General features: G+C 38.4%; 1 protein-coding gene across 8 annotated transcripts in view; it reads right to left on the bottom strand.

Annotated features, from left to right (window-relative positions):
- Positions 1 to 24,268, bottom strand: part of PTPRM (protein tyrosine phosphatase receptor type M) — a 770,187-nt gene that overhangs the window by 423,472 nt on the left and 322,447 nt on the right. For all 8 annotated transcript variants that reach the window (XM_023648190.2, XM_023648193.2, XM_023648191.2 and 5 more), the window contains exon 5: positions 9,703 to 9,818. In XM_023648190.2, the coding sequence (XP_023503958.2) occupies positions 9,703 to 9,818 (116 nt within the window). The remainder of the gene's footprint in view (positions 1 to 9,702; positions 9,819 to 24,268) is intronic.

Here is a 24,268-nt window from a genome sequence, read left to right as displayed (position 1 = left end):
ATAAAGTTGTCAGACAGTGAAGGAAACGTGAACACTGACTTTTTCTAGAACTCACATAGTCACTATTATTATTATTTTAAGGCCTGTGATCTCTTAGAGCAGGAGTCTGAGGCTAAATCCAGCCCACCATCTGTTTTGCACAGCTCACAAGCTAAGAATGGTTTTTACATTTTTTTTAATGGTTGAAGAAAATCAAAAGAATAACACTTTGTGACAATGAAAATTATATAAAATTCAAATTCCACTGTCTATACATAAAGCTGTATTAAACACAGCTACATTCCTTCATTCATGTGTTGTCTGTGGCTGCTTTCCTGCGACAATGGTGGAACTGAATTTCTGCAACAAACACTGTCTGGCCTTCAACATTTACTATCTGGCCCTTTACAGAAAAAGTTTGCCAACCCCTGTTTTAGAGAAACACTAAAAGTTAAATGATATGATGACTGAGATTGTTTCAAAATAATCAGAGAGGAAGCAGGTGGAAACACAGATGAAGCCATCGGCTACACACTGTTCGTTGCTAAAGGTGCATGCTGAATGTATTAAGTCCACAACGTTATTCTCTCTACCTCTGTACATATTTACAATTTCCATAATAGAAGTGAAAAGAAACTTTTCCTCAAATAAACAATTAGAAAATAATCTACCATTTTTGTATTTTTGAATGACTTTTTTAACAATGATTATTTCCCCAAGAAAATACATGGCCTATAAATACTCGATGCTATATGAATCAAAGAACCATTGTGTCTGGGTGTCATTCACCTCCTGCAAAAGAATCAAGCCATTTATATGGTAAAAGTACCACGGAAGTAGAAGAGAAAATACAGTTTGGTGAGGGGGGACCATATCCCAGATGTAGCAGCCCTATTCTGCAGCAATCTTCGTGTAACTACTAACCACATACCCAGCACATGAAAAGTATGTAATATGCATTTCTTGAATGAAAGTAATAACTGGCTTCTAAATCTTAAGAATAAACAGAAACTCCATTAATTTGTCACTGTCCTTTGTGTTTAGTGGACATCATTTCTTATAGGAGAGACAAACAAAACTGCATTACATGTAGATAATAGCCAATTCCCTTTCCTTTGAAAAAATGGAATGAAGGATGGCATTTTAACAAGTAGGAGAGATGCAGAAGAGAATAAAAATATGCTTTATGATTTCAAAGTTCATCCTCTGTAGCAGCTGCCTGGCTGCCACTGTGTGCCAGTCAGAGGTATTTATGGCCTTGTCCCAAACTCGGTCACGCTGGGACTGAAAGTATCATGATTTGTTCTCCATTCCACTTCTAAGGTCCTAAAGACAGTTTTGAAATTGAAACCCATCAAAAATTGTCAAATGTTCTTTCCACCTCAAAGAAGGACCTAAGTAAACTTCCCTCTCTCTTTTCTAAGCACATAATTCCAGATTACCAAACTGAAAATCTAGAAATTTAAAGACCACCTCAGGCAGATACATAAACCTGCTAGCTAAAACATTTTCCATTTTTTCCTCCCCTTCCAAAAAGAAAAGACAGGAGAGGAAAAGATCAGAGATCTTCACAATGTCCAAACTCTGCAGGACGCTTGCTCCAAGGCCTGGATCATGAAAAGGAGACAGGAGGGGCAGAGTGTTAGTATTCTCAGCCCTCCATCATCGAAACTCTGGAGCATGGCTGTCTCCATCTTCCCTTCTCCTGATACAGCTGCGGTTTCATGAAAGTCAGAGAGACGAATGAACCTTCTGATGAATATGAGAAATGAAACAGAATAAATGCTTTCACAGGATTTATGGTTCTTGGGTCCAAAGCAAGCAGTCCTGAAGACTGGCAGTTGATGCCTTTCTCTCCTGCCCTCCAAACTGAACCAACCTGACCTGCAGTTTTCAAAGGGCAATTTCACATCCTGGCCCAGCGCCCTGCAGATTGCTGTGGAGGAGAGAGCTCTCCCACTGCTCCTCTACCTCTTTCCGGCACATCCTATTCAGAGCACCAGCTGCTTATCTTTTTTGATGAGTTAGGTGATATCACAAAAAAAGTAAAATTTATTAATTAATTTCGCCCAGAATCTCCATCAATGTAAACTAAATGTTTACCTTTAAATGAAGGTGATTTAAAATCACACTCAGTTAAAACACATGGTATATGCTTTGAAGGCGTTCAGTAGCTTGAGTCTGAGCGGTCACTGTTGTACTATATACAGATATTTAACTAACTAAAGCAGCAATGGATGCAATCTCGACCACTCCAAATTTGAAGGAGCAAATGGTTCCTATAGCAACTGCAGACAGTCCTCTAGGTGCATTCCTGGTGTTTGCCATGACGGTAAGTGATGTTAAATTTCAGTGTTAATATATATGCTATAAAATACCCAAGTTAAGCTTGCCAAGGGATCCATAATTTTACTTCTTTTTAAATCATTTTATGGTTTCTATATATCATACCAAAATTGTTCTGATATACAGTTGTGATTTTTTTCCCTCACAATCTATAAATGCAACTAAAAGCCACCAAGGAACATTGACCAAATGTACATATTTTTTAACCAAAAAGCCAAGGCAACATTCCACACACCTGAATACAATTTGAATTTTAAATTCTGATGAAAACTATCAGTTAAATTACTACATGATGTTTATGAATCCACAAGGAAATGTCTGGGTCTTTGTACTATGCAGGAGGCATTATGTTTAAGGATGTTGTTTCTGAACTTAGATGGCCTGATTCAAATCACAACACTTGTTACTAGCAATGTGCAACCGGAAAAATCAGTGAAACTTCCCGAGCCTCAGTCTCTTCTTCTGTACATGGGCACAAAAGAGTTCTCTTAGGGATCACTCAAGGGAAAAACACCTGAACATAGCCTAGCAGAGGTCCCAGCACACAGCGGTGCTCAGCAAAGGGAGTTGTAATTATTTTATTTCAAACACATCTGTTAAAGTCAGTAATATAAATACTATTAATACAATTTATAATTTACTCATTCATGAACTAAATTCTATAGTAAGTCAGAGGAGCTATTCTTATAATATAAGAGAATCACTTTATAAGTTACAAAAATTTCAAGATTTACCTTTTTCTCCCAAAAAAGGTCTAAAATTATCTGAGCTCAGAAAAGGAATACAAGTAGTTTATTAGGCTGGTGACAAATACTTTTTTCACAATTGGGTAGCTCATATCCTGTTAAGTGGATTATATATCAAACTCTCAGAAAAAAAGATCTCTTGGCTAAGTAAAAATAGTTTTAATTCCAAGTGAATATTATTTTTAGAAAATCAAGCTTCCCAAATTAAGAGCATATATTTAATTAATACAAAAATTTCCATACAAAAAAAAAGAATGAGGTGGGTTTCATTCATTAGTTACGATGACACAGGTCTGTTGCCCTGGTGAGCACTCAGATGGATGATCCTTAATAGAGGTATATTTCTATTACCTTTAACTGAGGTCCCATGACAAGAAATTTTTTTAAACGGTAGAGTTAGAGAACAAAATTTTACAACAGAGCATAAAAATGCCTAGGGAAAGGATACAAGAAATCAAGGTTTAGGAAAGACGATATATTGACCACACTTGCTTCTAGAATTTCTCTAACTTCACACGATATTTGCTATATATTAGGAAACATCAAAACAGACACCACCAGGCTCTGAATGTCCCTCCTCTCATCAAAGACCATCCCTCTGGAGAGGAGCCATGGGCCTAAAACACACACTCTAGAAGGACAGAGTTCGTGACTACCTCTTTGTGCCTCTGTTCCTGGTCCAACTCTTGGGCCTTGAGATTCACCTGGAGAAGACACGTGATTTGTTTGGGCAGGCAGTAAGCTGAGCACCCTGAGTAGCTACTCACTGAGCATTTGTTACGTGGCAGGTACTCTTCTGGGGGCTGGGTTGCAAGCAGTGTTTTTAACAGAGTACTTCATAGTAATACCACTCGATTTCCTTTTGTATCTCTGTGAATTGATGCATGTTATGAAATTTTAAAATGCTGTTCTGTGCCTTACTTCTAATAAACACCAAGCTCTCTTTGCTAGGAGCGAAACAATTATCTTATGCTATGATCTTTCTAAAGTTAACAGAGGTTACCATCGCAGTAAATCTGAGAATATTTGGTTGAAAGGCTGATATGATTTGAAATACAAGGCTACTCAGTGAAGACAAATGTCCAAGTGACACAATTCACTATTTATAAAGAAAAAGTATTTTTACATACCAATTGACTTTCCCTACCAAAATGGAGTTATCTTTAATAAATATCAAAATAATTGAATACATGACTACGTTAAAGTTTCCTACCTTTCCTGGCCTTCTATTTTCTCATTAATAAAATGAGGATTTTATTTGATTTGAAGATTGCTCCAAATACAGAAGTTACATAATTTTGTGATTCTAAAAAGTGAGCCACTTAAAAATGATAGGGGCCTCTAAGAGCTGCCAAGAGAAAAACATTTTTCCAGGTTTCCTTCACCAGCTGCTATTCACCCAACATGCACATGTCAGGGCCCGGCTTGATCAAAGCTGCCAGTCCTCTGCTGTTGAAAAGGCATCTCCACTGTCTCCTTGCTTTCTGCCATTTGGCTGAAACGTTTTCATTTCCTACCCACTTCTGAGTCTGATATGCTAGCTGAGTGCTATAGAATGAACGGATGTGTCTCCCCAAAATTCATGTGCAGAAACCTAATCCCCAATGTGATGGTATTTGGCGGTGGGAGCTTTGGGAGATGATTAGGTTTAGATGAAGTCATGAGAGTGGAGCCCCTGTTAGTAGAATTAGGGCTCTTACAAGGGACAAAGAAATCAGAGGATGCATGTGAAGATGAAGCAAGAAGACAACAGTCTGCAACCAGGGAGCTAGTCCTTGCCAAGGATCTGGATGTTCTGGCACCCTGATCTTAGACTTCCAGCCTCCGGAACTATGAGAAATGTTGTTGTTGAGCCACCCAGTCTATGCTAGTTTGTTATAGCAGCCTGAGCAGACTAAGGCACTGAGTAAGAAGAACAAGGAATGGAGAAGTGTCTGCAATGTATCCAAAATGAATTAAAGAGCAGAAATCACAAAAATGCCCAAGCTGCCCCAGAGGCAGGAGAAGAGGGCAAGGTGGCCCACGTTCCCTGAAAAACAATATGCACAAACCATCTTCAGATTTACGAACTTTACTGCTAGCTTTGGTGATCGTCTTTATTTATTGAAAAGCTGAAGTAGGTATTATAAATATTAATACTCAACAGAGAATAATTCTCAATATAGGAAAATAAAATTTAAAATAAGAAAGAATAGTAATTTTAATACAATCATACACAGCTTAAAGGGTCAATGCATAAAAAATATATTGCCCATCAGCAAATAATACATAAGAATAAAAAGAACAATATCTAAAATTCCATTTTCTCTTCTCAGTTCTTACCTACATACATATTCTGATATATTTTCAAAATGTAGGCTCCACAAGTGTTTGGAAAGTTGATAATAACAGGAAGTATGGTCATGTTTTGGGTGCTTGAATGATTTTACAAATACGTTTCATTTGAGTAGCTCCCATGGTTACAGTCTATGTTGTGTGCATAGACTGCCATATCTGATAGCATATAGCAAGGATCTTCACAAATTCAGGGCATAGCAGTTTTGTAGTACATACAAAGAGGTTTATAGATGCTGTCATCCTACTTACATTGGAGGGTATTATAAGTACTTTGCAGCTGTAATAGTTGATGCTTATGAACTGTGCTTTATTTTGTTGTTCTATACTCTAGAAACACCGATCCCGCCCTGGCAATAACCTGTGTGGCCTACAGATCAGATGGAGAAAGTGTAAGCAGATGGGACGCACCTGTTAATCATAAACATTTCTTCATTAGTGTCATCATCAGATTTATTTGTGTTATGTTTTTGTGAAAGACTCTGACAGTGATCATATTTAATCCACATTTTAAACAATCAAACAATTGGCCATTTTTCATGAAGGTGGATCAATATGTACATGTAATACATGTGAACATTTCTTCCTATGGTGAGGATGGCTCCTTGATGTTGATCATGTAATGTCGGTCACAACCAAATTCTTTAACAAAGTGGTAAATGCATACTGTCTATGCACCTAGCTCAGGCTCTGAGAAGGCACAAGTGATAATGGAGTTAGTCAGCAGTGAAGTAAATGGACAGAAAAGGGGTGTACTCTCCCGACTATGCCATTACCTTTGTGACCTGGGACAATCCCACACCTCAAACTCCTCATCTATTAAAGAAGTACAAGACCATAGGATACACCCATGAAGCTGTGCAAAATGCCTGTGGTAGAACTCAAAGACTGTAACAAAGGCAACACAAATTGTTATAATTGATTATACTCAAAACACTGATGTTCTCCAAATAAAAGACGTATTACTAATTTCTAAATCCTGAGTTGGGAAGATTCAAACAATAACAAAAATGACAAAATTTTTTTTCCAGTTTTCTGCCTGGATCTCAGAATTATTCTGAGGATCCAAATGCATCTTATATGTGGAAAAGCACTTTTGAAGCTGTCATGGCATTAGAGTAATAAAGAAGAAGGTCCATACTCATGCTTCTAGACTACAGAGACCTGGTCCAGGACTCCAGGTTTGCTTCTCCTCACAACTTCTGAAGAACAGCCGGAGGCAAAGGGCACAGACAGAGGGCAGGTGGGCTCTGTGGAACCATCACCTGCCGAGAATCCTCCTCGCTTCTGGAAATGACTCCCCACAAATACAGGTTAATAGAAACCATCCTTGAAAGTGAAGGACACAGTCTTATTTCATCAACTAATAATAAAATAAATATCTCCCCACAAATGCCTATCCAACTAGAGGAAATAAATCATTTAACAGTAAAATTATCCTAATATCACAAAGACCCACAAACCAAATAGCACATGGAGTCTAAGTTTCACTTGGAATTTCAAAGTCTCGGCAGTTCTATCTTTATCACCCTCTTCGTGCCGGCCCTCGTGGAAAGCTGTGGGGCAACATGCAGTCACCTCTGCGAAGAAGGGTGAGAAAGGACTTGGTCACAGACAAAGAGAGGCACTAATGGACTGACTGTAAAACAATGTATCAACACTGTGACCAACTTCCACAGAACCAAAAGAAGAGAGACCTGCTACATGAGAAATTCAGCATGAGAGTCACAGCAGGGCCACTGAATACAGGGAACGGCTGTATCTGATATTTGCCTTTCCTTCCTGACGTGGACAACGTGTTGCACCTGGCTTCAGCACAGTGCTTTCCAGGCGTGTTGTAATTACCTGGGGAGTTTTGAACAAAATTCTGAATGGTGGGCCCCACCCCACCAATTAGACCAAGTAAGTGAGAATCTGAGTGTAGACCAGATATTTTTTAAAACACTCCAAATGATTCTATAGTGGAGTTAGGGCTAAGAACTCTGCACTTAGACCCTTTTTTTCAAAACAGTAGTCGGCTTTCTTCTTACAACATGACAGATTCTCTTCAAAACAAAGTCTCCCACTTTGCAATAGGATGCAGTTAAAGATCCCCAACCCGCAAGGACATGCTCAAGTTTGAGCAGGAGCATCCGAAGTCCAGGATATTTACAAAAACAAAAGAAGCAAATTGTGTCCTCAACTTGCCTGCAGATTCTTGGGCATATCTAAGACTTTGTTGAGGCAAGAGCGTAGACTTTATTGTATTCTCTCAAGTAACAATAACACAAATATCAGGAGAAAAGAATATTTTTATGTGAAAAATTAAGATTTCTAGAGATAAATCAAAGATGGCAAGGATAGTTTCATTATTAAAAGGTAGTTGGTGCATTGTGAAAAATGTCAATGAAAAAGAGTCTGTCTCATCATTAATTACCACCAGAGATAGGCAATCTTGACCACGTTTAATACCAAACAACCACTAACTAAGAAAATAATTCTGAATCTGTAACATCAAGAATTTAAAATAACTGGAAAGTGGGACAAAAGGGACAAAAATGTTGAATACTGAAGACCAAGGCTCAGCTCAGTTTTCACACGCTGCAAAAAGCTCTTAAAGTGGAGACTGCAAAACTTAGAGAAGGAAACAATAAAGATAAACTTGATACACACAATTTCAGGCCTCTGTATGCATTCCTCCCTGCTAGCTAGGGGAGTCTCTAACAGGGACAGTAGGATATGAAAAAAGACAGTGACATTAAGGTAGGAGGGTAGAGAATCATGTGCACAAGACCCAACCAGTATTTGAGAAGCCACCTCCAGAATATAGTCCCCATTTGTCAACATATTGGTGACTAATCTTGGGATCGTCCATCTGGCTGTCTCCCATTCTACCAAGAAATAAAGAAATAAAAATGATCATTTATTTCAGTAATGATGATTAAAAGGGATAGGGATTTGAAAATTATAGTGTCATGCAAATGTGACACATGACAATCATTATTACACTGCAGAAGAAGGTGTGATAGGAGGGGGAGAGGTCACCCCGACAGAGGAAAAGTCAACATGCATGAAATGGACACCATGTGGGGTGGAATAGTATATACAGAGGGTTAAAACATGAAGCAGCTCAGCAGCAAACTAAAATAAGCAAACAATCAAACCAAGCCCAAACTAAAACCAACCATAGGATCTGTAAGGAAAGCGGGGGGAATTCAACACTAATCAAGGTGAAGGATGAGCAGCCTGCAGACTAATGCTTAAAGGAAGAAACAACAAGTGGGGGGAAGGCCAGCTCAGTGGCATAGTGGTTAAGTTCGTGCGCTCCATCCACTTCAGTGGCCCAGGGTTCACAGGTTTGGATCCCAGGTACAGATCTAGCCCCACTCATCAAGCCAAGCTGTGGCAGCATCCCACATAAAATAGAGGAAGACTGGCACAGAAGTTAGCCCAGGGACAATCTTCCTCGAGCAAAAAGAGGAAGACTGGCAACAGATGTTAGCTCAGGGCCAATCTTCCTCACACACAAAAAAGGAAGAAACAACTGTATTGAATCATTACGTTGTACAACTGAAACTAATATAATGTTATATGTCAACTATCCCTTAATAAAAAAGAAAGGAAAGAAGGAAGGAAAAGAAAGAAAGAAAAAGAGAAAGAAGAATAAAATTGGAGACTACTACGGGGGAAAAATGAAACCTAGAGCCTAAAGAATGGGGTGGTGCTCTGGTTAGAGGGGACCGGTCTCTTAATCCCACTCACTCTGTCAGAATTCTGAGACCATGGCTATATTCAGATGGTGGAATTTGAAAGATTGTGAAACAAGTTGCACGAATGAGGATTACACTAAAAACTGTCTACTTGAATGATCAAAAGTAAAAGATGTGTTATTAATTTCTAAGTTTAGGTGTAGTGCTGTGGAAATTTGAATTACAAAAAGGCTATAAACTTGCGTGCATGCGTGTGTGTGTGAGATTCTTTGGATTTTTCTCTAGAGGAGCAGCAGGGAAGGGGACTATATTTTGGACTTTAATATTCTGCTGTAAAAGTAATTTGACAACCAGATCTTCAAAGCAAGATGACTAAGCAGAAGTAAAGGGAAAAACAGAAATTCAGAACCAGGTCCATTATTAGCTTATCCAGAACTTTTAGTAATCTGGCCACTTATTAATGAAGAAGGAAGGGAACCAGGAAAACTTCTCATAGCATCAATCTTCCATTAGCAAGCTGACGCTGCCTCACTTCTCTGCGCCCCTCCCCAGGGGCCATCTATTCCTCCCACTGCACTGGCTGAACTGGTGAAAATGAGTCACTGTACCTGTAACCAGAGCCTGTCGCCTGCCACAGTCCTGCCGATGGCACTGCACTGGAAGGTGGCAAACTGGCCGGCATTGACTTCCACATTCTGAATCCGCAGGAAGTGGGGAGTTCTGGCTACATGGAGAAAAAGAATTGAAAATGTTAAAAGTGGAGCCCAGTGGCGTAGTGGTTAAGATCACATGCTCCACTTTGGAGGCCCAGGTTTCACGGGTTTGGATCCCAGGCACAGACCTAGACATCACTCACCAAACCATGCTGTGGTGGCGTCCCACATACAAAATAGAGGAAGACTGGCACAGACGTTAGCTCAGTGACAATCTTCCTCAAGCAAAAAGAGGAAGACTGGCAACAGACATTAGCTCAGGGCCAGTCGTCCTACCAAAAAAAAAAAAAGAAGAAGAAGATCTGTAACTAATATGTGTCTTTTTTAATCTATTTGTAATTTCAGGGCTTTCAGTTTGTTTACCTTTGAAGAAAAGAAAGCTTTTGCTTATAAAGACTTTAAAGATTTCATTATGATTGTAAAAGATATTATGGAAAGATTTGGTGTGCTCTGTAAAAGACTAAAAAATCAAGCATTCTGGGATAGAACCAAACAAGAAGAAGATATTTTATTGTTCCTGCTGTGTAAATTATCATAGCTCAGCAGTCTTCTTGTAATAACAGATCTGTATTAATAAAGATTACACTGGAGCCTAATTGATGTTTTGAACAAAAACATATTAGATATTTATACTAGCAACATGAAAAGAACAGTAAGAAGTTAAATGATGTTGTCAAGGAAACTTTTTAAGCCAAGTACAGAGCTGTGGGTAATATATATTTTAATACAACTAATTGGTATGCAGCATTACTTGTGTAATATTTCCCAGCTACCACAAATACTGTCCCTATAGACAGACTCTGAAATTATGCTGGGATTGCCAGAGCATGGCAGTTTTTGCTGATTCTTATTTCCAATTTAAGAAGAAAGAATGATTCCAAATGCTTAACGGCATTAAGTCTCGTAACATACATTGTCCATAGGGGACAGTTGTATAAATAAAGGATAATTCTACCTGGTCTGAGAAGCACAGAGCGATTTCTGCAGCACACTAAAAACATGTGTCAGGGAACTGGAATGACAGGTCAAGAACTACATTTTGTGATAATTTCTACTTTTAGGGAAAAATTCTCTTATCACAACAGTGACAGAATGAAAGAGTAGCAAGGGCTGGGGGGTGGTTAGGGGGTAGAAAAGGAAGAGAACAGGATGATAGTATTTTCTGGGAGGGATGGATAAATCTGGACAAAAACAAGAATAAGTTTATATGCCTTGCCAGCTTTTGCCCATATCCAACATGTCTTTAGGCCATGTCTAGACTCTTCCAAAGAACATTGCCCCATGACTGGGTACCCAAAGATGATAAACGAACATTGATATTAGCCTGTGTAGGACATAATTAGGAATGGAAGGGGTTACTACCCCACAACAAAGAAAAATGCATTTTAATATCAATAACACACAGGAAAACCCCACTACTAATTTGGAGACCACTAATAATTCAGACAATGTATTCAAGATGCTTAGCATGCAAAATGTCCTAAAAAACTTCCAAAAAAGCAGTCTAACTATGGGTCATTTTTTCTAATATTAATATATTAATTTAAAACCCAATGAACTATTTTTCATTAACATAATCAAATGACCCATGGTCAAGAAGAACATGAGTCTATGGTTTTTAACAATCTCTGTAAAAACTCCATAAATCAAATTTCTCCTCTACTTTCTATTCCCAAAAAGCTGAAAGACCCATTGTTTTTAGAAAATGGAAAAATGTCACATTTTTTGAGCATTTATATGCTAGAAACTTTTCCCTTGAATACTCACAAATGTTCTGTGAGGTAGGTGTTTTTTCCATTTTACAGATGGGAGAACTTGTGGGTATTTGGCTAGTAAGTGTCAGGCCCAGAGTGTAAACTCTGGTCTAGCCAATTTCAAAGGCCAGCATGGCCCACTACTGCACATGGCCTCTGCAAGACTCGCCGCCCGCAGTCTGCCTTCCCGTGCGCCCATCCCACTGCAAGTGGCTCTCTGTCTGACTGTGGGCATTCTAGATTCTTTCAAGGCCCTTCTCAAATGCGATTCTTTCCATGAAGCTTCCATGGATTCTCTTATCTTGTTGGTAGACCCTTCCAGCATCACATATCCTCTATCTGATATACTACAGTGATTGGGATGACGCTCCTTGTTGGGATTGTTGGGATGACCCTCACTGCTGTCTTAATCACTTTTATGTGCAATAAATAGCACTTGATATTAATGATTCCCACATGGTAGACACTCAGTATCATAATTAAATCGAGCTCCTATTATTTAAAATAAAACCACACATATCCTTGAAAATTGTTTACTTGCAATTTCAACTTCTTTAGAATTCTGCTCTCCCACTTCACCTCTGATACAAATGAACAAAATTTTACCATAAAAAGATTTATACAAATTATTATTTTAGATCTACCTAGACGAGAGGTCCCCAACATTAACAGAGATCATTAAGAATTTGAGATTTGGCTAAATTAGTAGGACTACATTGGAAGCCGAAAAGCTGTTTTCTTGTCAAAGAAACTGAAGCAAAATTGAGTATGCCTCTTCTAATCCAACACAATATGTCCATTATAGTATATATGTCATCAATTGGAAATGTTTTCAACTGTTTTTTCTCCCCTGTAAAATAATTCTAAGCACATTACCCCTAGCCACCTGGACATTGAACTACACTATGTACATATCATTAGAAAAAAGAAAAACAAGGGAAGTGAAAACTCCTCTGTTCACCAGTGTATTTGTACAACATATTTTAGCTACTTCACAGGAATTCTAAGGTAGCTGATCAGAGAGGTTTATGCTCTGCAACCTTTCAGGACACACAGACACACAGACAGACAGACACAGACACAGACACAGACACACAGACACACACACACACACACACACACATACTACCCTGCATTGCTGATTCCTTAAGGAACCGCTAGGTCCATTTCCTATCAACCATCCTGAGCCATTGGTGGTTCCCTTGTTCAAGGGATCTCCCAGTCACTCACCGTCACAGGCTCCGCCCCTCTATGGAACCATTGTCCTCAGATCACCAACTAGCCCCCAATTGGCCCAACAACCTTCATTCTTTTCTCTTCCTGACTGTCTCCCAGCAACAAGAAATGCTTTCAGCCACACTGATCTTGTTTCAAAACTTCCAAAAAAACTTCCAAATTCTACTTTCAAAGTCATCTTCCATCACTTTTCCTTTTGTTTATTCTTCATTGGGCTCCTCCCCTAACTAAAGATTTGTCTCAGAATTAGACCTTGGTTCACTTCCCTTGCAGCGTGTTTGTGCTCCCTGGTGATGTCTTCTACCACCAGCCAGTCAACAACTCAGAGCAAGAACTCCTCAAGCCAGATCCAAAAGGCTCTCACTAAAAAACACAACAAAGCAGAAAGTAGCATTTCTGAGGCTCTTAGAAACAAGGAACATGTGAAAGTCTCACCGGGCTATACTCCTGTCAGCTACAAGGTAAGTTCTCAATTATCAGGAGCCTTGGAGCCACTTCTGTCAACTGTGTGCCTCCACAAGGGCAGATAGGCACTCCAAAGTCACACCTGACATCACACTGCACTCCAGACAAAGGGCATCCAGACCAAGGAAAAGAACAGCCACTATACCCTGCATTGGTCAGCCTCTCCTGGAGACAGAGTCCACTGGTGGAGTCACAACAAGATGAAAGCTGACAAGCCAGGTATGGTCAGAGGGTGACAAATACTCTGGGGAACTGTTGTCCTATGAAGAACAGGTTTTTAAAAAGCAGACCCTTGAGTCTAGTGGAGGAAAAACTGGGGCACAGGTGAAGGTTAGGGGCAACTGAGAATGACAGCTGACTGAAATTTGGACCCGGTATGCAGAAACAATGGGGAGGCATGTTTCCCTAAAGGTAATGAAGGGTTTTCTAACACTTAGGCTTATAGAACATGTATGAGCTGGCTACTGAGGGAACCATTTGTAGAGGTAGAATTTGCAGCTGGCTGGGCAGAAAGGTGGGTAGCCTGGGCCTCCCATTTGTGGCTGCTGTCCTACTGACTGTTGCCAGCTCTCAGGGGGTTCGTTCAAGTCTTAGCCCCTAAGAGCCCTTGTCACCTCCCCCCATTGCCTTGGCACCGCCTGTGGTGATGGGTCCTTGTTTGCTTTCTCCTTGGCTATCTTTGGGTATGGGGGCTGCATCCTCTGTCCCCTCTTTGGGGACACCTCTTGCATCCACAGTTAAACCACAATGAAGCTTATGTTTGAGACACATTTAGAATGAACATCATCTCTGAAGCTGGGCTAGAATTCCAGGCTTCTTTGGAAGGTGCCTCTTGGGTGGGAAGTTCTGCCTGGTCTTGGTTTTGAGGCCACTGTTCTTCCTTGATACTTTTTTTTGTCTTGGCAGGGAAAGAGTCCCCCTGAGCTAACATCTGTTGCCAATCTTCCTTATTTTTTTCCTCCCCAAAACCCCAGTACATAGTTGTATATCCTAGCTGTAAGTTGGTCTAATTCTTCTATGTGAGCCACTGCCACAGGATGGCAACTGACAGACGAGTGGTGTGGTTCTGTGACCAGGAAATGAACCTGGGCCGCCAAAGTGGCGAGAGCACTGAACTTTAACCACTAGGCCATCAGGGCTGGCTCCCTGCTTCCTTTCTTGTTGGCATGACTTTACTAAGGATAATTTAGAACTTGGCTCCTTTGAGAAAACTTAAATCTCCCAAGCTGTCTCCTGCATACATTGACCACTTTCATATTCCTGTGGGTTGTTCAAGACTTAAATTATGCCACACACTCAGATAGCAGGATGTCTCGCTAACATTTCCATCTCCTGTCCATCTCATGGCCTTCTAATTCTGCTCGCCTCTTACTCAGGTCACTATAATAAGTTGGGTCTCTAACACAAGGTGTTTGGGTGTGTAATCATCTTTCATTTCTTGGGTTACATGGGTGTTATACCTGAGGCTGCTATTCTGCAGTTTCACCTGCTTGGTTAAGCCCAGGGTCAGTTCTGAGCCTGTGCTGGAAGGTTGCTAAATATTTTGAGTATCACCTCTGATATATCCTTGCATAGTTAAGCTACTAAAACTTAAAGGTATTCCCTAAAACTCCATTGCAAAAATCTCCATGTGCTACTCAAGTAAGTTTTAGGCCTTGGCTTCTTAACCTGTACCCACCTATGACTCCTTCTTCTTCTTCCTCCTGTTTCTCCCTCCCCACCTCCCAAGGCTGCCAAAATTCTTAAAGTCTCTTATGCACTGCTACTGAGTTCTCTTAACTTTTCTCAATCAGAAGGGTCCATCAAGGTATTCTGGGAACAGCAGAACACTGCATGCACCCTTCCTCCTGTAGATGCAGAAACACAGGAAAGGTTTTCTTTCCTATAGTAACTTTTCCCTTCCTGCTATAATCATTTCATTAGAAAGAGATTTGCAGCCCTTCAAAGGCTTCCACATTTTCTGAGTGGCACAGGGGGAAAGCTAAAATACATTTATAGTTTGGAACATCAAGAATAAGCTTCCCATGGACTAAAATCATTTACAGAAAATGAATTTCAAACTTTGAATTTTTTAAGTTCATTCCTTATCAAGCATGTCAGGTGAGTTATTTTGGAAGAGCAAGGGGGGGTTATCCACATAGTTTTCTTTTCTTTAAAAGATATTATAGCATGTTTCTGAACTGTCTGAGAAATAATATAATTTATTTTCCCCAAAATTTGAATGGCCTCCTGAAACAACTCTCTAGACTATCTTCATTTTACATGTTCCTCCTACTAATATGACTAGTACAATAAAAGATCTCCAAGATATCTGAAATCAATTTAATTGTTTTTCCTAAGATTTGTGATTTAAGTAATTTATACTTAACTTTTGGAAAATATTTTCAATAATAAACATTAAAAATACAGAAGTACTTAAGTTTTTAATCATATATAAATTTATCTCTAAGAAGCAACTTTTGAAATACACATGCATTTCTGCACAGTTAATTTTTTTAAAAATGGAAAGCATCCTGTAACCTGTTGAGGAGATACATAGTATGCTGACCTATAGCTTGGGCCACCTGAGGCAGGCTGGGAAGTTACTTTGACTCATCTAGCTTCATAGTGAACTCAGGAATGTTCACATAGACAATTTATTTGCACTAGGTAGGGAGGCTAATGAAAAGCCAAATCATGAGAACAGCTGAAAATGGGGTAGGGATGGGGAAGGGAGGGGAATGAAGGTAAAAAAAATTCCTATTGGAACCAAAAAAAGAAAGCTTCCAGCACCTGGCAGAATCCTTTCTCATGTGGGCATATTATGGGTGGCTATGCTATTCACAGGCTGCTCTGAGAGGTCTGGTGGGATTTTCTGGCTCCGCATAGCACTTTCAGAGCAATTCTTTGCCATTAAAGAAACTTTACATCCTCTATCTTGGTCTACTGGTATCCTTCGACATCTTTGTGGCAACTATGCACTTTTTTTTTTTTTCAAACTAACAAGATATGATCAGCATCTTCCTTTTCAAATATTTATCTTAAACTATTTGAAAATCTGCCTAATATACATCAGTTGTTATCAGTCAGGGGCAATGTCATCCCCCAGGGGACATCTGACAATGTCTGGAGACATTTTTGGTTATCACAACAGGGGTGAGGAAGGTGGGGGTACTACTGGTGTCTGGTGGACAAAGGCCAAAGATGCTGTTAAACATCCTACAATGCACAAGACAGCCCTCACAAAAAAGAATCACCTGGCCCAAAATGTCACTAGTGTCAAGGATGAGAAATCCTCATAGACATCACATGGACATACAGAAGTTTACTGGAACATTCCCCTACTGTCAAACATTTGAGTTTCTTATACATAATGCCAAGATAAGAATTTTCATAATTCAATCCTCATGTAGACTTTTTGGTTTTTCTTTAGGACAAGTTTTTAGAAATTGAATTGCTAAGACAAAAACAATGAATTTTTAAAAGATTTTTGACACAAATTGCCAATCTGTTTTCCTTAAAGTGCAAAACCATTTGCATTTCTACCAGCAGGGTACATAAGAGTGCTCTTTTCATCACCCCCTCGAAAATACTAATTATTAATTTCTGTAATCTTTCTGGAGAAACTTTATGAAAAACATGTACTCTGCTCTATCAGCTAACTTAATAATAATAAATAATTTGAATGTTGGGATTGTTACTGGTTCTGCTATAGGTTTGTTCATCCATAGGAAGTCTGCCCCTGGGAAAACTGCTTTCCTAAGGGCCTTGTTTCTAGCAATGGGTACCTGAACCAAAGAGAAAGACACAGTAAAACTCATTTATCAATGCAATCTGCTAATCCTTACTGTCTCCAGGGGGTTGCCTGTCAGGATATTTTCAATTTGGAGGCCAGAGAAATGATTGTGTGATAGTCTTTCTTTGTTTACCCCCATTCTTAATAAAGACACGTTGCACAGGATAAAAGTTATCACTTCTTTAGAATGGTTGTGATCTTCAATATGGCTTTCTCAAAGACTGCCACTGCATATTTTACTTGCACAGTGACCTTAAGGATCTAAGCAATTTATACCTCTGTTCAAATTGTATTTTGGGAGGGCCCTTCTGTGGAACAGATTGACTATCTTTGGTTTGGGAAATAGTGTTGCTTGGTTGAGAAAAAGACTGCCAGAGAAAAATAACCTGGTTAATATAATAAAGCCACACCTCAAATGGAAACCAGATGAAGACATACAAACGTATTAAACATAAAGGCTTTTATAAGCAAATTATCCTTTTCAAATGAAAGATAATTAAACAACCGGAATGGAAGATAGTAACTCATCCACCAGGGCAAGACAAAGAGACTGTGGAATCTTATTTTCCAGATCAGTTTCCTCCAAGAACATAGAAGTCAAAATTTCTACTAATGGCATTTATAAGTTTTTTCAATACATGTTAAAGGCCTATATAATCTTTCCAAAGTTTTAAGACGCCTGGATTCTCCCTGTCTAGTGCTGTAAGTCCTGGAATTGTTTTCAGTTGAGAAGTAGTTTTCAGCTGATACTATTTTAAGATTTGGATTTCAGCACATGTGTGTTCAAGTATCAATACTTCAGCCCCTTATTAGAAGCAGAAGTTCTTAAACCCAAGCCTCAGTGGATTTTTTTTTTTAATTTGCAAAATAGGGATTAAAAATATACCTATCTCATAGGGTTGGGATGATGATTAAAAAAGATAATTCTAGGAAGGCATTCTGTGTGCCTGGTACTTAGCCTCAAAAATATTCATTACTATTTAAAATAACTAATCTATCACTGGAAACTGGAAAAGATCCCAAGAAAAAGAGCTCTATAGCCAGGAAAATTTCGATCCCATGCTGAGCTGTATGCTCTGAACCTTGCCAAACTACCTTAATTGTAACACCAGGTAGAGCACTGTTAGAGCGAAAAATTTCAATCCTATCCCATATTCAAAAAGAAAAATTCTCTCTCTCTCTCCAAATTTATAGGCCCACTTGGCTCCTGGATACCCTTTCGAAATGCTATGCCAGCTTTCTTCTAAATTCTGCAGTAGTTCTAAAAACTAAGTATCTTCCATGAATATCAAACAGGTTTTCTAGTATAACTCTCCTATTTTCTCATCTCTGCCATATTCTGTTGCTTCTTACAAAGAAAACACTTTTTAAAAGAATAGAGATTTGGAGGTATTAATTGATTTCAAATCAGCCTTTTGATCCCAAAGCCAGGAATTATCACTGACCAAGATACAAATCTTTTTGTAGATGTTTCCTATTATTGATTCTTCAAAGCCTGCATCAAAACACTAACAACGAAATTAGAGAACAGTAATTTTAGAGATCAAAGTGCAAATTGAAGTAGGACAAAAGAGGACTGTGTCCTAACCCCTTTTCAATTTCATTTACATGTTAATGTAATGGCATAGCTTGAAATGAACTAGAGGCATGCCCAACTGCCAGAGTAAACAGTCAGTGTTTCTGTTTATTTGCATAGCATATTATCACATATATGGAAGTCAACTTCTGCCGAAAAGAACAGCCTGGTACCACCCACTTTTTCAAAATTTTTTTTAATTTTAAAATGAACACTGCTAAATTACCCCCATCTAAGAAATCAATCAATTTAGCTAAGTACGGTTACAATCTGCAGCTAACTCATTCTAGTGGGCCTATCAGGATGGAGTGCCTGATAATAATGATAACAGCTCACATTTATTGAGCTCTTACATTATGCTAAGCACTGTTCTAAGTTCTTTATGTACATCATCTCATTTAGTCCCTAAATTTACCCTATGAGAAAGCATTATTATTATTATCCCCATGATATGAATGAGGCTACAGGGCCAAAGAGGCCAAGTAACTCTTGTGATAGAAGCAGGAAGCTTTGCTCTTAATATGTTTCAGAACAAAACTATTTTTGTTTTGCTTGAAAGTTAAGAATGTTTCTTAATGGGATAATTTTTCAAGTAGAAAAATAGATCCAACATTCTTATCATAGAAAAAGAAGCTAGGCACTATATACAAATAACTTCCTATATCTTGAAGAAGAATAATATTCTTTTGGAGAAAGTTCTAAGGTAAGCTCCTACAAGTTTAAAATGAAATGTCAGCTCTAAGTCTTGCGCATCTCTGAACCAAAGCATGTAGATCTGTCTTTATTCAACAGAACATGATTCAGAAAATAATTCTTTTTATTTATCACTGTTATTCTTATTTTAATCACACTGTTTAATGTCTTCATAAAAAATCTAAATTTGGAAGCAGGCAAGCAATGTTGGGTATGCAAATAAATTAGTGAGTGAAAAAATTAATTTTGTTTTATAAAATAAGAATAATTTTGAACCTAGGACGCCATATTATGAACTCAGTGTTTCTTAAATGTTTAAAGAAACTGTTGACTTATTTCGTATTGCTAAGCAGTAATACAGAATAGTCTTGGATTTTGTATTCAATTTATCCAATATGTGGCACATGGGGTTATAAGGTTTTTCTTCTAATGTTTTTCATTATATTAGTGTGTTTTTAAATTGGCAGAAAAATAATCGGGCATGATACTCTGTAATTTTAGATTTCAGAATTCAAGGAATCATATGTGAAAATTAATGTGTAATATGACAACATATTAAAAATGTTATTCACCATAATCAAGTGGAATTTATCCTAGGAATGCCAAGTTGACTTAACATCCAAAAATCAATCAATATAATACACCTCACTAATAAAAGATAAGATAAAAGAAAAAAAACCCACATAACAATCCAATAGATGATGGAGTTCAGGAAAGGCTACCCCAAAATATGGCACTGTGGCATACTGAATATTTTACGCTGAAGGAGTTTGAGAAAACAGTAGAAGTAAGAAGGTCACTCCGACCTTCCCCGACTCTGACTCTTCTCCCCTGAAACAGTAATAAAACCCTCATGTGAGAGGTGTCCTCCCTACACCAGGGGAAAGAACTTCCTTAGTCCAAAGGTAAAAGGACACAGAGAAGAATTTGGACAAACATGTCTTGCTGAGTTTCCCTTCGTTTCCTATACTTACCTCATATTCTTTAACATCTGTACAAAACTTGTACCCTGAACACTGTAAACACTATTGAAGGAAATTTTAAAAGACTCCAATAAAGGGAAAGACATCCCATGTTCATGGATCAGAACACCTAATATTGTTAAGATGGCAATAACCTGCACCCAAAGTGATCTATGGATTCAATGCAATCCCCATCAGAATCTCAGCTGCCTTTCTGGCTAAAATTGATAAATTTATCCTAATATTTATACGGAAATGCAAGACCCAGAACAGACAAAACAATATTGAAAAAAGAAGAACAATATTAGAGGATTCACAGATCCCCATTTCAAAACTTACTAGAAAATTACGGCAGTCAAGACACTAAGGTGCTGGCAGAAGGACAGACATATAGATCAACAGAACAGAACTGGGAGTTCAGAAATAAATCTTTATATTCACAGTCAATTGATTTTTGACAAAGATGCCAAGACAATTCAATGGGGAAAGAATAGTCTGTCACCAAATGGTGCGTGAATCATTGGATATCCATATGCAGAAAGAATGGTTACACCACTTCCTTATATAATATACAAATATTAACTCAAAATAGATCATAGACCTATATGTAAGAGTTGAAACCATAAAACTCTAGAAGAAATCATAGTGTTAAAACCTTATGATCTTGCATTAGGGAAAGCATTCTCAGATATAGCAGCAAATGACACAAATGGCACACAAGTGACAAAAGAAAAAAATAGAAAATTGGACTTCATCAAAAGTAAAAACTTTGTGCTGCAAACAATGTTATCAAAAAAATGAAAAACTAACCCACAGAGTAGAGGAAAATATTTTTAAATTATATATCTGATAAGGGACTTGTATCCAGATATACAAAAAACCCTCTTATAATTCACTAATAAAAAGATAAATAACTCAGTTAAAAATGAGGAAAGGATTAGAATAGTCATTTCTCCAAAAAAGGGATACAAGTGGCCAATAAACCCATGAAAAGAAGTTCAACATCATCAGTCCTTAGGGAATCAAAACCACAGAGATACTACTTCAAACCCACTAGGATGGCTATGATCAAAAGAGACAGTAACAAATAGTGGCAAGAATATGGAGAAATTGGAACCCTCCTATACTGCTTTTCAGAATGTAAAACGGCGCAGCCAATTTGAAAAAGAATTTCACAGTTTCTCAAAATGGTAAACATAGAGTTACCATGTGACCCAGCAGTTCTCTTAAGTACACGTCCAAGAGAACTGAAAACAAATGTACACACAAAAGCCTGTACATAAATGTTCATAGCATCATCATCCACAATAGCCAAAAGCTGGAAAAAAGTCATGTCCATCAATTGATGAATGAATAAAAAAGAATGTGGTATATCATACAATGGAATATGACCTGGCTTTAGAAAGAATGAAGTATTGATGCACTCTACAACATGATGAACCGTGAAATGTTATGCTAAGTGAAAGAAGCTAGACAGAAAGGATCACAAATTGTATGATTATATTTAAATGAAATATGCAGAGCAAGCAAATCTACAGAGACAGAAAGTAGATTAGTGGTTGCCTAGAGCTGGGGCTGTGGTCCAGGGGAAATGGAGAATGACTGTTAATGGGGACAGAGTTTCTTTTTGGGGTAATGAAAATGTTCTAAAATTGACTATGGAAATGTTACACAACTCTGTCAATATATTAAAATACACTTTAAATGGGTGAATTGTATGATATGTGAATTATATCTTAATAAACCTGTTAAAATTCTGCATGACTTATAAGATATAAAAATATATATCAACACCACAAGGTAATGATAGAAATAGCCATATATGCATAGCTTATAACCTCCTTAAAAACAGGAGACAACATTATGAAGCTGATAATATGCTTCTTCAGTTTCTCCTAGGATTATTGAAGAAAATTCAAAATATATTTTTAGTGAGCATACCAAATACAAAATTATTGATGTCCATTAGAAATGGTCTTAAGCCAGAAAACTGCTGACTCTGCACAGTCATCTCCACATTTCAAGCTGATACTGCATCTTGTCACTACATTAAAATCAATTTTAGGAGTAACTGTATACTCTTAACAGAACAGCTACTTTTAAAAAACTGTTCTAATGCCTACTCATAAACCTATATGAATCCAAACAGGAGCCTTCAGAGTGAAGCAAGAAAGTTCAGCACTTTTGCATCTTTTTGGAAAGCATAGTTTTGGATAGGAAACAGTTACCTCCTTTATGATTTAAATTTAACGAACATCAAAATTTCAAAGAAATTGATTATTATTTAGAAATCTTGACAGGAAAATCCCTCAAAATATTACCGTAAAGCTTTCCATTTTAAGATCAAACTATTGCCTTCTTTAAAGTCTTTATTTGCATGTTTTCCCCATAAACTTAAAGATTCAGGAAAAAATAACTACAAAAAGGCTATCATCAAAAGCATTTAAAGCTTACAGTTCAAAATGCCATTGTATCATACATCACCTGAGTACAGAGCCTGTTTTGCAATTCTGTGTCTCCTAACTGCAGTTTGCAAAGCCAATTAGGTATTAGCATGGGTACTCTCCTCTCCAAAGGAGAAACTTAATCACTGTCTCTATGGCCCGGGCAGCCGGGCTTGGAAGGAATGAGCAAAACTGCAGGAGACGTGTTCAGGAAGGCTCTGATAGAAGGACAAGCCTTAAGTCTTTATGTCTTACTGAAGGCACTGACTCATGCTGTGGCATGGGAGGGCCACACTTCGGGAACTCTTGTTCGCCAGATACAGAAGAAGGAACCAAGAACAAAAAAGCCCCAAGCAAAGTTGGCACGGCCACTGCATCTGCACCCAGGCAGCAATGCCATCTACCTTGTGGTGAGGTTTGCTCTGAGAAACAGGGAGCGCCCAGGAGAGAGTAGGGATGCAGTACTACCGTCTGATTTTTTACCTCTGATACAAGGTGACTCAGAGGCTGGGAACATTTATGCACATTAGAAGATCCCATGGCATTTTTCCAAGCCTGAGGCTATTACTCCAAAGGTGTGGCCAAGTTCCAACTCAGGTAATTATATTCCGCATCCCAAATTTGCCTGCTGTTCCAATTAGGTACAGCACTGTCCGTTTCCTGACTTTTCAGAATAAAGGGGGAGAAATTCTTCTTGAACTTGCGGGTCTTGGTGACAGAAGAAAAGGCAAAAGGAACATGCCACAAAAGTAACATCCGCCTTAGTATGAACAAGATGACTGCCATGCTTGAACTCCAGGGTTGTGGCAAGCTCCGAGCACCAGATAAAGACCTCCGGATGGAATCTGACTAGCGCATGAAGACACCCTCCTCAGATGACAACACGCCGGGATTCTCTATAACTACTTCAGCGAGTGCTCGCATGATCTAGTCATTCGTGCAATAAACGCAGAGACAATCCTGCAAGTGTTTACATTTCTAATATCCTTGTACATACAACCACTCTCTCGTGAATTTGGGTAGGGACCATCAGCAGAGATCCAGGAATGTATGAACTAGCGAGTTTTCTCTTTAATGCCAGGGACCCTAAAAATAAAGCAGGCTGCCATACCTCAGATGGTCAAAGATTTAAAGTCTGACAATATCAATTTTGGGCAAGGATGTAGGGAAAATAAAACCTCCGTGCATTGCTGGTGGGACTATAAACCGGTTCAGACACTTTTCATAGCAATTTGGCAGTATCTAGAAAAGCAAAAATGTTTCTACCCTGCATCTCAGCAATTCTGCTTCTAGGATTTGCCCTGCTGAGGCTCTCAAACACTGCACCCAGAGGCACACACGTGGTGTTCATTGCAGCAATGTTTGTCAAAGAGAAAAAGTGGAGGAAAAACTAAACGTTCATAGAAGAATAGAAAAATAAAATGTAGTATATTGATATGATAGAGCATCACGGACTGATCTAAAAAATGTAATGCTAAGTGGGGGGAACAAAGAATACAGAGTAATGTGTATAGTTGAATACCATTCATTAGAATTTGCAAAAGGCAAACATTACT

Source organism: Equus caballus, chromosome 8 (assembly GCF_041296265.1).
Source record: "Equus caballus isolate H_3958 breed thoroughbred chromosome 8, TB-T2T, whole genome shotgun sequence".
Classification (NCBI taxonomy): domain Eukaryota; kingdom Metazoa; phylum Chordata; class Mammalia; order Perissodactyla; family Equidae; genus Equus; species Equus caballus.
Note: the sequence above shows the minus strand (reverse complement) of the source record. Positions and strands in the feature narration are given on the sequence as shown.